Source organism: Leptonychotes weddellii, chromosome 4 (genome assembly GCF_054177405.1).
Source record: "Leptonychotes weddellii isolate Sample4059 chromosome 4, ASM5417740v2, whole genome shotgun sequence".
In the NCBI taxonomy this organism is placed as follows: Eukaryota; Metazoa; Chordata; class Mammalia; order Carnivora; family Phocidae; genus Leptonychotes; species Leptonychotes weddellii.
Genome location: NC_138372.1, coordinates 27,944,233 through 27,958,529, shown reverse-complemented (window position 1 = coordinate 27,958,529; position 14,297 = coordinate 27,944,233). Strand labels below are relative to the sequence as shown.

The 14,297-nt window shown below is 41.5% G+C and overlaps 1 protein-coding gene across 21 annotated transcripts in view; it reads right to left on the bottom strand.

Moving 5' to 3' along the window:
- The window catches only part of MACF1 (microtubule actin crosslinking factor 1), a 338,282-nt gene that overhangs the window by 113,448 nt on the left and 210,537 nt on the right, over positions 1-14,297 (bottom strand). For 19 of the 21 annotated variants that reach the window (XM_081818157.1, XM_081818158.1, XM_081818155.1 and 16 more), the window contains 5 exons: positions 5,773-11,199; positions 4,857-5,006; positions 2,973-3,188; positions 2,739-2,888; positions 571-804 (listed from right to left, as the gene is read on the bottom strand). The exons of the other annotated variants lie outside the window; for them this stretch is intronic. In XM_081818157.1, coding sequence (XP_081674283.1) covers positions 571-804; positions 2,739-2,888; positions 2,973-3,188; positions 4,857-5,006; positions 5,773-11,199 — 6,177 coding nt within the window. The remainder of the gene's footprint in view (positions 1-570; positions 805-2,738; positions 2,889-2,972; positions 3,189-4,856; positions 5,007-5,772; positions 11,200-14,297) is intronic. 21 annotated transcript variants of the gene reach the window in all.

Genomic DNA, 14,297 nt, shown 5'->3' with positions numbered 1-14,297 from the left:
CAGTGTGAAGAAAGGTGCTAGAAACTAATCATGATTTAAAAAGTGCTAAAAAATTAATACGATTCTAATAAAAATTTCGTTGTTGGCTGTTTGAAGGCGGTCAAGGAATATTACTGTTAATCATGTGAAAAGCTTCAGAATAAAAGTCATTTCAGAACCATTCTTCTCAAGAGCTCAGAGTACCTAACTGTTCCTAATGGCCCACAAAAGAATGCTGAGGAAGAGAGGAGGAGAAATAAGGGCGAGGGATGTAGCTTTTGTTTGGAAGTCAGACACGATGAGACACAGTGAGGGTCGAGTCTTACTAAAAGGAAAATACTTGCACATACATACGCACGTAAACACACACATTCTCTCACACACACACATAAAACCAAAAACATGGCAAGAAATACAGCCAGAATAGCTGCCTCCTAGACCAGAACCAAACTGGTCTAGAGGACATGAAATTTCAAAAACTGGTCAACGCAGGCTCCAGGAATCATGACAGATGGAGTCTGGCCAGAAATCTCAAGGATAGAGAGGATACCCCAAAAGACAAAGTGAGCCCAGCCGCTGGTTCAGTCTGACCTTGACCTGGGCTGCCTGCTCCATTTGTTGAAAATGGCCCTGCAAGGCATCCATCTGAGCTGCGGTCTGCTCCACAAGGTCCTGGAAGGACCTCTGCAGTTCATTCAGAAGCCTCAGCATCTGCCGGTTCTGCTGAGGGGATAGGTCCTGCGCGTGCTCCGAGATAAAGAACTGAATATCAAAAGCAAGAGCATCCAGCTGAGATTTCCTTTCAGCCATGGGCTGCTTCAAATCCTAAGTAAGGAAATGAAAAAAAATAAAACTTTTGGTTCTCTATCAAAGCAGAAGCTGTTGGTTTTAATCAAAGAGTCAACATAAATAAAGGGGGGTTAATTTGCTGTATTTTTATCATTGATACTGATCATTTCTAGGGCCAAACCAGCACGGGAAATCTCACTTCTGGTCTCTCTAAACTCCTCATATATTACAATTAGGTTTTCTTTACTGGACCCTGATCTCCAAATGCAGTAAATTTTTAATGATTTATGTTAATAGAATTATACTACTGCTAATCTCAGGGTATCTATAAAAAAAATTTTTTTTAACGTTTGGAAAATATATCATGAATTTCTGGTCTGAGATAGATCGGCCTAATTGTATAGTCTTAGATCAAATATCTATTTGTATTTGTCCAGCAGTGAGTTACTGGAAGGCCAGAAGTGGGGAAGTACTCAATTTATTTGCAGTTCACTAATACATGATTTTTAGAGTAAATAATGTTGCTTACACATTTTAAGGGTGTAAAAGATTACAGTCAGACTTTCTTATATAACAGTTACATATATATACCTACCTAACACTAGAATTTATCTGCTTTAAGACAATTAAAAGCATGCATTTTTTCCACAAACATTTAGTGGTCATCAGCTATTTAACACTGGATGCAATAAAAACAATTAAGATAATCTAGATCCCTATAGCTCTGAAACTGAGGGTAGTCAGCAATCCTGCAGAGCAGAGAGAAGGGGCTTCTTGCATATTTATCATCAAGCTAAGTGTCTTTCTTCATCTGTGATGAATGGATTTGGGAAACTGTCATTAGGAAAACAAGACTTAGACTGTGGCTGTCTTCCCATTAGGGCATTCATTTAAGTTATAACTAGGGAGGAAACCATGCATAAGATGCTCTGCGTTTTTATATCATATACTGTGTCACAGGAATTTTATTCACTCTTGCTTTTATTTAATACTCTCAAGGCAACTCACTCGCCTAATGATAGATTTGGAGGAAAAGGCATGAATGAAGATGGCAGGTCAACTCTTGCAAGACAAAAAGGGATGGGTTGCATCCAAGAAGGCTGACCATGGACAAATCATGTCTGCTTCTTTTAAGACTGGGGAAAAAGGAGAGAACAGAAGGAGAGGGCATCTTTAGTTGTGCTCTGACTTTAGAAAGAATGTAAGGAGTGTGCTATCTATAGCAGAGGGTGGATAAACCTGTGGGAGTAATATCTGGTATTATATTAAGTGTAACCAAAACAAAGAACAATGTTGGCAGCGAAGAAACACCTCAGCTCATGAGTATCTCAGGGTTTACTTTTCTCTCACTAACTTATAAAAAGAATCCATTAATTTAAAGCTTAAGAAGAAAAGCATCTCTCTAGGTCAGCGGTTGGCAATCAAATCTGCCTGCCATTATTTCTATAAATAAAGTTTTATTGTAATACACCCATGAACATTCATTTATGTACTGTCTACAGCTGCTTTCATGTTTCAACAGCAAAGGTGAATGGCTATACAGAAATGGTCCATTTGTGTATGACCTGCAAGGCCTAAAATATTTACTATCTGGGCCTTTACAGAAAAAGTTTGCCAAGCCATGCTCTCAATCATGGATCAACAAGTCCCCTGAAATCGGTGTGTGTAAAATTAGAAACAAAGGACGGATACTAGATGCTCGGTTATAAAGACAAGATGAAGTTGATAATAATAGGCCATTCCGTTGACTCTTTCTCAGAGAATAGCTGAAAGGAGAAATAACCATAATCACCGAAGCTCTAAGGGTATGATAACCTAAAAAACTAAACACAGCAGACTTTATTTCTAAAATGGAAAATCAGTTTTCCCAAGAAAGAGAAGTACAGGTTCTGGTTTGCCTTGCAGGAAAATAAAATTGATGTAACTCCAAGGACAATGAAAACGGACTTGAGAATGGGTGGAGAGCCTACCTCATATTGCTGGAGGCAGTGTTTCAGGCTGTCAGTGTTTGTTTCCTCACTATATTCCTCGCTGTTCAGAAGAAGATTGGTACTGCCAACCCAGGCTCTCAGATCTTGAAGACTGCCTTCTAGCTGTTCGTGCTGACTTAACACTCTAGTCTAAGAAACAAATGGCAAATTAGATGATGGAAATCTTCAAGCCTGCCCAGACTTTGTGAGCCTTTGTGAATAAAAAGAAGCAACCTTTTTTACTTCCACAGCACTCTGGAGGTGGAGGAATCTGGAACTCCAGGTATCACTCACAGAGCTGAGGGACTTTTGAAGATTCTTGGCATCTTTCTCTAGAGCCTTCAACAGTTGAGCAGGGACTTCTTGAGGCTGGCTGATGATAATCTGATTGACACATTCTAATTCCTGATTCACCAAGGTGGACAGATCCTTTAGCTCCCTGTCTAATACCTGGGGGGATAAAGTGGAGTTACCTCCAAAATCAAGACTAGAACTCTTGCTATAATCAGCTGTGAACACAGTTTTCTGTCACCTCATGCCAACACCTGCTTTACAGCTTATGAAATGTTTTTATGTATGTTCATTTGTTTGTTTGGTTCTCACAATCACTAATTCTCAAGGTAGGCAGAAGAGATATTATTATTATACCAGATTTACAGAAGCAATGCCTCAGCATTTGAAGATGTTGTTCTATTCTATTCTATTCCATTCTATTTTATTTTTGTCTAAAGTCACCCACCTCAGCAATGGAGCCAGGACTTGGATTCAGGTTTCCTGACTCAGTGTAGTGCACTATCCAATACAACTTGCTATCTCTTTGAGAGTGTCATTATGCCTTATATAATGTGACACAAAATAAGTCAAACAAAAGAACGACACTTCCTGGGCTCCTGGGTGGCTCAGTCGGTTAAACGTCTGACTTCGGCTCAGGTCATGATCTCAGGGTCTCGGGATTGAGCCCACGTCAGGCTCCACACTCACTGGGGAGTCTGCTTCTTCCTCTCCCTCTGCCTCCCCTGCTCATGCACGTGCTCTCTCTCAAATAAATAAAATCTTAAAAAAAAAAACAAATAAAAAACTCTTCCACTCCAAAATCCAATGAGGCAAAAGGAAAAGATAGAAAAATATCCCAACCCAGCCTTCCTAACTCAGCGTCTACAATATTCTGATCCTCAGCAAAGGAGCCAGAAATAAGCTGTGGGAAAGTTGGCAGTTTTGGACATCATCCTCACCTGCCCTTCAGATGCCCTCCCAAGGCCATACTCCGGATATTGAGAGAACTGCTTAACCTCTACAGTCTGTCCTCATTGTGACTCCAATCCTGTGACAAGTCTTAACCTCGGTTGAGGGAAAGCGCTCCTCTTCCTCCTTCTCAAGCTGTCTAATTTTATGTGCTCAGGAACTCATGTCATCCATTATCATTTCTTCTCTCTCCTAACTTCAAGTTCTCCTTTTCTATTGGTTCCTCCTAGTCGGCCCCAAAATCCAATCAAAACATTCTTTTTTCAGTGCATCTCCTCCAGCTAGTGTCCTACACCTCTCTCCTCGCCTGCACCACCAAGCTTCTGGAAAGAATGATTTACATTAATTGCTCCCACCTTCCAACCTCCCATTTGTTCTCACTGGAACCTCGTTGATACCCTACAGCTCCACTGAAACTATTCTTATTAAGGTTACCAATGACTCTGGGCACTAAATGCCCTTTTTAGTCCTCACTCAGTCTCCCTACTGTATTTACTCCTGCTACAACTCCTCCCTTGAGTCTCTTCTGCTTTGTCTTTTGTGAGACCAGTGTTTCCTGATGTTCTTCAGAGATCTCCAATTTTTTAATCTATTTTTTTGGGGGGGAGGTCCTTTAAATGGTGGTGTTTTCTTTTCCTTTATTTTTTTAAATAAATAAATATATATTTTTTCTTTTTTTCAGTAGGCTCCATGCCCAGCATGGAGCCCAATACAGGGCTTGAACTCACAACCCTGAGTTCAAGATCTGAACCGAGATCAAGAGTAAGAATGCTTAACTAACTAAGCCACCCAGGCACCCCTGAACATGTTTTTCTTCTTGAATACTCTCTATTCCCTCCAAGCTGGTGGGCCTGCAGGAAGTCTCTGGGAACCTACCTTGGCCTGACACAGCAAGTCCTGTAGCTCTGCCAGGTTTAGGTCCAGAGGTTTAATCTGTTTGGTCCTCATTTCAATGTCACGTAATAGAGAGAGATAGGATACCAGCTTCTCATCATGTTCTAGACAGAGTTGTCGGTTAAATACATTCTGTGGAGCCAAAAAGAAAACTCATTCAGATCGAACATTCACCTTTAAGCCTGCTTTTAAAAGCAGGCTGTCTCACTGAGACAAACAAATTTTTACTACACATAGGGTGAGCTAGTTCACATAGATGAACTAAAACATGGCATGTGCTTATGTTGCCTCAAATCAATAGACAAAAAAAGTGATTTTATTAACTTCCTCAGGGAAGAGAGGCTCATAATTACCAATCCATAAGCATCATTTTAGCAAAACTTCCAAAAGCTATTCCAACTATAGGTACCATCACCCCGGTATTTCATATTAGCTCCAGTGTTAGTTTCTTTTTTTTTTTTTTTTAAGATTTTATTTATTTATTTGACAGAGAGAGAGCGAGCGAGAGCAGGAACACAAGCAGGGGGAGTGGGAGAGGGAGAAGCAGGCTTCCCGCCGAGCAGGGAGCCCGATGTGGGACTCGATCCCAGGACCCTGGGATCATGACCTGAGCCGAAGGCAAACGCTTAACAACTGAGCCACCCAGGCGCCCCCAGTGTTAAGTTTCTAACTTAAAACCCTTGCAAATTTCAGAAAGACATTCTGCCTAATTTCCTAACAACTGTGTAACAAACAGATGATGGTAAACTAAATTATACCTTAGAGAATCATCTAGTCCCCTGAAACTGTATGTATGCACACAATTGTACATACGTAAATTCAGTATCCAGTCAGGAGTTTTAGCATTAAACTAGTTACATCTAAAATGTACATACAGACACACCATGGGGAAACTTACTTTAGTTGTTCTGGAGGGCTCTGGGTTTACACCTTCATTTCCCCTTCCCCCAGCTGTAGTCATGAAGGGAATCTGTTCACCACCAGGACTTTCTCTGAGCTTTTCCTGTGGTGTCTTCTCATCCATCTTTATTGTAGGGTATTTGAGCGGCATTGGCTTTTCTTCACTGGTCTCTGGAATAGGGGGACTAATGGTGGCATCCTGTTGTTCTGCCCTCTCTTTTTGAGACCCATCTTTGAACAGTTTCTCCGAAAGAAGGGATGCTAAGACCCTGGGAACATCCTGAGTCACCATGCCTTTAGAAGATGCTGCTTCGACATCTGTAACTATAGGGTTTGACATTTCTAGAAATGTGTCTCCAGTCATTTCCTGAGTTGTTATTTTAGATGTGAGAATTCCACAAATTTCACTATCACTTCTGCTGTCCTGATGATGAAAGTCCTTTCTGTCTGAGAATTCCAGATAACTGACTTCTTCTGGGTCTACTGTAGAAACTGTAGTTTCTTCTAATTTAAGAATTCTTGTTGAGTCAAAAGGTATTTCCTGGTATGATCTTTCTTTATATTCATTAGATGAGCAAATCAGATCTTTGGTTTCTTTGGTCTTAAAAGTAACACAGGAATCTTGACAAGAGTTGGTCTCCGGTCTGATGGTTCCTTGGAAAGGTTTGTTTGATTCAGAAATTTGGGACCTGCCTGCAACTTGGGCCTTTCCAACTGATTCCTGGTAGTATAATCCTTCAGGTCTTGGGGCTGTAGAAGAGAATGGTTCACTCTGGGCCCCACCAGTAATTTGAGATAAATTTTCTTCCGGTTTTAAAGTTGAGAGGCTTAAATTTTTTACTTCTCCTTCATGGACCTGATTAGGTTTGAAGAATGTTAAAACATCCTGATTTACAGAAATTCCTCTGGGTATCACTGGGGAAGAGTTTTCAGCTTTACAAATAAATCCCAGTTCTTTACCAGCTTCTTCTCCCTTTTCATTTATGCTTATTTCCACAGGTGGACTCTCTACATTGGATCCCTGGTCAGCTCCAATGGTGGTTTCTTGATTCAACTTTTCTTCAGAAAGAACTGGTTTGCGTGTTTTGACACTTTCTTCTATAATCACCTCCCTCTTCTCCCTCTTCCTTTTCTCCCTGGTATTCATTGGTTTCTGCATAACCTGCTCACTTAGCAATTTGCCTGAAGTTTCATAATCTGATTCTTGCACTTCTGAAATAATTCTTCCTTGGCTTTCTCTTATTTCTTTAGGATCTGGACCTGATATAGACTGTTTCATATGAGAAGTAATTTCCATTTGTGCCTCTATGTTTTCCTGCTCTTCGTTTGTGTTTTTTTCCAAGTCATCCCTAGCCGCTTCTTTGAGTTTAAAATCATGACTTTCTGGGTGAGAGAGTATCACTGAACCTTGGCCCAACGATATATCTTTATGATCACCAGGAATGCTGATACTGACAGATTCTTCAGCATCTGGAGAAGTTCTCCTTTTATCTTGATCCTTGTATTCCAATTCTTTTAATGAAATTTCCCTGCTCTTTTTGGCCTGCCCCCCGTCAGAAACTCTTGTTTTAACCTTTCCTTGTGCAGACTGACTTCCAATCTCAAATAATTTCTCACTTGCTCCTTTACCATAACTCATTCCAGCTGTCCGATTGCAAGCAACTAACATTTCCTTTCTTAGAAATTCCTTCTCTATTTCACATACTTCAATCCCATCTTGCTTTTCAATCTGAGCCCCATGATCGCAGGACTCTAAAGTATCTACCTGGATCATAGTTGCCAGTTCAGGGCTGATAAATCCTTTCTCAACAGCTTCCTTTAGAGTCACTCTCTGATCATTAAATATGTCAACAATTCCTCCATTTAATACCTGATGAGTTGCAATAATTCTTACCATGTTTTCATCTACTAATTTCTGTTCCAAAGCTGATGCCAATGTCAGTCTTTTCCCCGTGGCAGTATCTATGATTCCCCCGGTATTTGCCTGAGCTTCCAGAACCTTCAGTGTAGATATAAAGTCCACTTTTCTAAGCTGAGCTGCTTGGGATAATGTAAGCACTTTGTCACTTGTTTCATCTTTAATGTCTGAGAAGGGAATTACTTCTAGATATCTCTGTCCAGATTCAATATCAATCTTACATTTCTTTACTAATTCTGAATAAGGAACAATTCTGTAACTTTCAGGATCTATAATCCCATGCATCATTCCTGAAGACAATATTGCTTTATTAGTAGTTAACAGTCCTTCTTTTTCAGCTTCTGCCAAGGTCAATCTCTGGCCAGAAATGAGATCCACAAAGCTTCCAGTCAAAGCCTGTATTTCTTGGATTTCTCTTTTCAAGTCTGGGGTAACAAGATCTAATTTTATGGCTTCAGGAAGGGAAACAGTGTCCTTGGTTTCAGGGTGAAAAAACTGACAGAGGCTTACGTTCTCAACCTTTTTGAGTTGCTTGGCTAAATCTTCATCAATGATGCCATGTTCAAAGGCATTATCAACAGAAAGTCTCATTCCAGATATATGGTGAATGATACCTCCATCTACCACCTGCTTAGTCAACAACTGAACAGCCTCCTCTCTCTCCAGAAGTCCTCTGTCAATGGACTGCATGATTGTTAAAGGAGCTCTGCTATCAGGGTCCATAATTCCAGTTGTTTCCATTTGTAAGCTAATAAATCTCTCCCTAACTGTTTTCTCAGCATCTCTGCCTTTGGAGGCTTTCTCCAGATTTATAAGTTCTGTCTGGTCAGCACTGTCTACCAAGCCAAGATTTGAGGCCAGAGTTACCGAAACCTTTTTGCCTCGTTTCAGGTCAACAATTCCACCAGTCACCACCTGCCCCTCTAAAATTCTGGAGGCTGTTTGTGTGTCAAGAAGTCCAACTGTAACTGCTTCCTTCACAGAGCAGAGTGTGTGGGTACGGGGGTCCAAGACGCCACTTATGGCTTTGTCTGCCATGAGGACATTATGTAATAATTTCTCATCCATCAGACCTTCATCAATGACCTCTTCAGTGGTCAAAGACTCGCAGGTCTGAGAGTCAAAGAAGCCCCGGAACATGTTCAGTTTTCCCATAAGTTTCACAGCAGTGTGACTGGGCACAATACCTCGGGCTATTGCTTCATTTAGTAAGAGCTTCTGACCTGTTTGCTCGTGAATGATACCACCATCTAGTAATTGTGCAGATAATGTATTTAAGGTAGCTTCTTGGAGCAATTCTGAAGGATGACTGTATGACAGGGAGGTTTCATGACCACTGTCTTCCACATCTGTCTTTCCTAAAGTCATCACACTACCGCCTACAGTGTTGTGTCCTTCTGGATTTTGTTTATGGTCATCCCTATCCGAAAATGTTTTATTTAAGCTTTTCTTTTTGTCTAGAGTATGAATATTCATGTCATTTTCAGACCTTAGTTCTGATTCTAAATCTAGAGTATTCTTTACCTGAAATTGTGACCTTTTGCTTTGGGGTTTTATGAGTGGCCCTCCAGTTTCAGGTGTGTTTGCTCGTGCTGTCTGACACAGAAAAGAAGTCTTTCCGGGAGTCTGCCATTCTTCCCTCAGTGTCTCGACAGGAAAAGGATCTTTGCTTGCCACCAAGGTCACATCTTCAGCTTCCTCAGTGGGTACCATAAGGAGAAATCCCCTGCTAACATTTTCTCTGGTGGACATTCCTGTTAGTTCTTCCTTTTTGGTGCCTAGCAATTGCCCTTTTAACTCTGATTTGCCTGTATCTGTGACCATCAAAGTATCAACATTTGGATCTCTCACTTTTTGTTCCCCCACAAACAGGTCTCTCTCAGGGTTCTCCATAGTGGAAGCTTCAATTTCTACAGTGGTCCTTTTGCCTTTTGCTTCAGTGCAATCTGCCTGATTAGGATATTCTTCACTCTGAAAAGAAAGCTGGAACTCACATGGCCTTACATTCAGCCCATCACAGAAAGTTTCTGTGGTTTTGACATTCACTGATTCTTGTAATTCCTCAGGAGTTTCTAGTCTCTGATGCCCAACTTCCAACACTTCTGGAGGGCTTGCTTGATATTCACCTCTTGCTGTCAGTGTCTCCATCAGCTCGTTGTCTAAAAGGAGCAGCCTCTGTCCATCTCGCACATTGATATAGCTGTGAGTCATCAGCTGAAACAACAGCTTCTCGCTAGGGCTTACTATGCCCTCAGTTCGGCTCTGGCTCCGTGGCAGACCTACTGCTCCAGGATTAATGTTCAATTTGCATCGTTCTGAAGAATCTGCCAATTGCATGTGGGGCATCACATCAGGTATGCAAATTGATTTTAAGTTATTGACAAGATCTTTATCCAACATACCATCTTCTACTGCTTTTTTCCAGGACCAAACCTCTGTGCTTGCTGGTAGAAACAGAGCTTTAATATGCTGTCGGCCACTAAGGATTTTATGAGCTAGTTCCGTAGACACAATACCTTGTTCCAGGGCATCTGTGATTGGGAGGATTTCTCCAGATTCAGGCCACAGCAAGCCCATGAATGACCAAAGAGACTCCAGAATCACAAGGGCAATCTTAGGAGCTACCAGATCATTGTTCACTGCTTCATCTATTGTCAGCCTATGTCCAGTGACGGTGTCTATGATGCCTCCTGTCTGAAGCTGCCTTATGAGAATAGCACAGGCCATATCTTGGTCAATTAAATTATGTCTTACAGCCTCTTCCACAGTAAGCCTATGCCCTGTTCTTGGATCCACTATGCCACCAGCAAAAAGCTGAGCTTCCAGCAGCCGGACAGTGACCTGTCTGTCTATTAGGCCTTCCTGAACTGCACGGAAAATGCTAACCTTCCGGCCTGACTTCAAGCTCACCATTCCCCCTGCCAGCTGCTTGACAGGCAGAAGTTTCAACCCTGAGTCCTGGTGGACAATACATCTCTGCATCAGGTCCAGCAAACTGACTTTCTCAGCTGTGTTGGGGTCTATCAAATTCTTGGATGATTTCAGGTAAGACTCTAACAGTGAGTGAAGCCTTGCAGAAATGAGGCCTTGGTGAAAAGCCTCCTCTAGGTTGACGCAGCTTTTATTAGGGGGGAGACTGAAACCTCCAGTTGCCAGGTGAACTTCTAAGACTTTCAGTCCAACTCTCTCACTGATTATTTTCTTTTCAATTGCTTCCACCACCGAAAGAAGGCCTTTGCTCTCAGGAAGCCTGCTTATTAAGGACAGGGCATCCTGTAGCTCTTGGAACTGCTGGTACATCTGGGGGTTAATGAGGTTTCTGGCTAGACCTTCCTCCAGAGTGAGCTTTTCACTGGTCTCAGGGGCAATGAGGCCAGACATGATAACCTGGGATTCCAGGAGCACAAGGCCTGTGTCTTGGTCAATGAGGCCCTTTTGCATGGCTTTGAAGATGGGAAATATCTCCACTGTGCCTAGGTCAATCACCCCAGCAACTGCTCTGCAACCCTAAAAAAAATGAAAAAGAAAACTGAATCAGAGAAGCCCAGCTATTGAAATGATTCATTCAAAGAACTATAGTATATCAAATTCTGACCACAAGAAAAACCCAGCCTGGGATGAGCCCCAATGTGTAAGAAACACTCTAAAGCCTGGCAGCATTAATACTAAGAAAGAATTTGTCTAAACTGCAGAATGTTGAACATGGCCAGAAGTTCACAGATTACTTGACGGATGGTAGCATTAAGCATATCTTAGTGACAAGCTCTACAAAGTGGCAAGCAGTGAAAGCGAAAGGTCAACTATTTCTAAGACTAAATCACCACAAAGGTTCTTCTAGAAATATACCATTCCCCAGAAGTGAGAAGTCAACTCTATACAGCAACTTCTCAATGTAGCAACCCATGCGGAAGACTCTTGAAAGAGTACTTCCGTGCTAGTAAGTTCAGCAGGAACAGTTCACAGGATTAGAAGAAAGATTCAAGTAGGCCAGTAGCCACACAACAGGTATGCATCTCCAGAAACAGCCCAGTGTGTAGTACTCAAGCAGCTGTTTTACAGTTGGGGCAGTCATGGTCAGTGGCCACTGTTAGCGCCTCCCAGGGCAATGGCCCTGAGTAAAATCAGTCCCGGGAACTGGAAGTAGCAAGTTAAGGAAGGAACAGACTGGGGACCTTTGCCTCCGGGACCACTAGCCACTTTTCTTCTGGTCCAGGCTATAACGGAGAGTACAAGCACCAGCTTACAGCTATCACTTGTGGGGCACTTAATACATGTACTGAGTGCCGATATTTAATCCTCACAACAATCCTACGAAAGCAATTATTTTAATCTTCAGTTTGCAGATGAGAAAATGAGGCACAGCGAGGTTATAACTCGTCCAAGGTCACAAAATAAGTGAGTTCCAGAATCAAATCAAGGTCTGACTCTAAATCTTATTATACTGCCTCCCCCATCAGATCCAGAAGAACATGAAGGATGGGTCAGTAGAGTTGCACCATACACAAGAGTTAGGTCCTAAGTCCAGGAAATAAGGCAAATCTTATACATTGCCAAAGTTACCCTTGCATAAAGACCTAAAAACAGCTCCTAGGAGAATTCCTATTTTGAAGCCTTTTATCACAGAATGACGGTATTCAGAAATTAACTCATTCAAGTGTTTTGCCACTTAAAACACTTTCATTACTCTCAAGTTCCTACCTCCTTTTGTTGACGTTCATTATTTTCTATAGATCATTTTGTCTGTCCCTCTTTGGTCAGTATTACTTTCTGATCCTTATTTAACTCTTGAACTTATCCATGGAGCGTGTTGTTGTAGCAACTGCCAATCACTTCCCTGCCTCCTAAATAATGCATTTCATTCTGTCTCAGTGAGAGTCAGCTCTGTAAGAGCAGGTACTTTACCCATTCAGTGTCTAGGAACATTTGCTGAATTAATGAATAAATTGGTAAATAGTAAGGAAACATTTAAAATCCTTAAGCTGCTTGCCCCTAGATTTTAAAGACATATATCGAGGATTTCAAATTCAATTAGTTGCACGCTTTAAGAGACAAAGAATAGAGGGCAAATGTGGGAACACATTGGTTCACATCCCTATCTCACTGTATTTGTTCAAATAATGGAGTAACAGAATTCTCCACACTACTTAAAATATTACGTGTTGTTCCCTATCCCCCTCCTGTGTTCTGACCTAGAAAGTAGTTCAACTTGTATAAAGCAAATATATGTTACGCGAATCTACCAGCTGTCTACAGAGACTGAAGGGAAAATCACACTGCATAGGCCTCTGAGATATATGAATAATCCCTTTTACAAAATCCATGTCAAGATGGTTCAGAAGCAGACAAGACGACAGAGGAAAAGATTCTTTTGAAAACTTGGAATTTCTTCTCTGAGAGTCCTTGAGTCTCAAAGATGCTGATATTGAAGAAAGACCTGGAGTCTGGCCAGTTGCTAGACAAAGAGAAAAGACTACATGCTGTTCCTTCCAGTAGTCTCTTAATTGAAGGACAGGCAGGAAGCACTGAGCTGGGAAATAATCCAGAGAAATCCAGTTCAGTCCCACCAAACATGGGCATTCTGACCTAAACAAGCAGAGCAAGGCAGAGGGAGAGTAGGAAGGGAAACATAAAAGGCTTCTACTTACCAGAGTCGCAGCACGCCTTGGGCAGATAGAGAGAGAGCCTTACGGAGCAGCTCAGCCGCATCGCACACACAGTGTAAGCTTGGGGTTAGCGTCCAGCATGCGACTGTTTGTTTTTTTGCAAAAAAGAACCCCAAACAGGTCGTCCTCTTTTCCCTTTTGTGCATTTGTGCTTAAACTCCAAAGGGTTAGTGAAACTTGTAAGCAAGGATGTCAGTTAATCAGAACAATACTTCACATGAAACACACGAACAGTAACAGGGGACACATCATGCTCAATGTAGTGGTGCTTGGCCGCTTGGCTTTCTTTTTTCTCTCCCCCTTTTTAACCTTTCAAAATGAGAACTGGGTGTTCTCAGCAAGCAATTGTTAAAACTTTTCACATACTCCCTTTATGGTGAAGCAATAAGCCATTAAAAGTGGGCTACCTTACATAGAGAATGCTAAACCAGCACATTCTTTTTGGAAATCTACTCTCAAATAAATCAGTTGGTTCTGTCTTGTGGTCTTTACAACTCTAGCTCCTGATGCATCAATTTCATATCCAAGGACCAGAGTCAAAGCATGTTTTGTCTGAATATCATTTTGAGCATCATCTAGACCAAATCTGATAGCCACATGACCTTAAATTTTGACCTGCCCCACATATGTTGGCCATTGCTTCACAACATAGGAAATAAGCAGGCAAACACACATATATATCCCAAAGACACATGTATATAATATGGTAAGTTTACATATACACACAGGTATCCAGGAAGAACTGAAGACAACCAGGAGGAACTTGACAATTTTCATATGGTCCAGGAAGTGAACATGAGTGGGAATTGGTAAAGATGTCACATGATGGGATGACTATGGGTAAGGGGAACCAGCGTCTCAGTCAGTACAGCTAATCCACCAGTTGGCTTGGAAATGAACATTTCTCATTATTTAGTAGATATGAAAAAAAGTGTGGGGGAA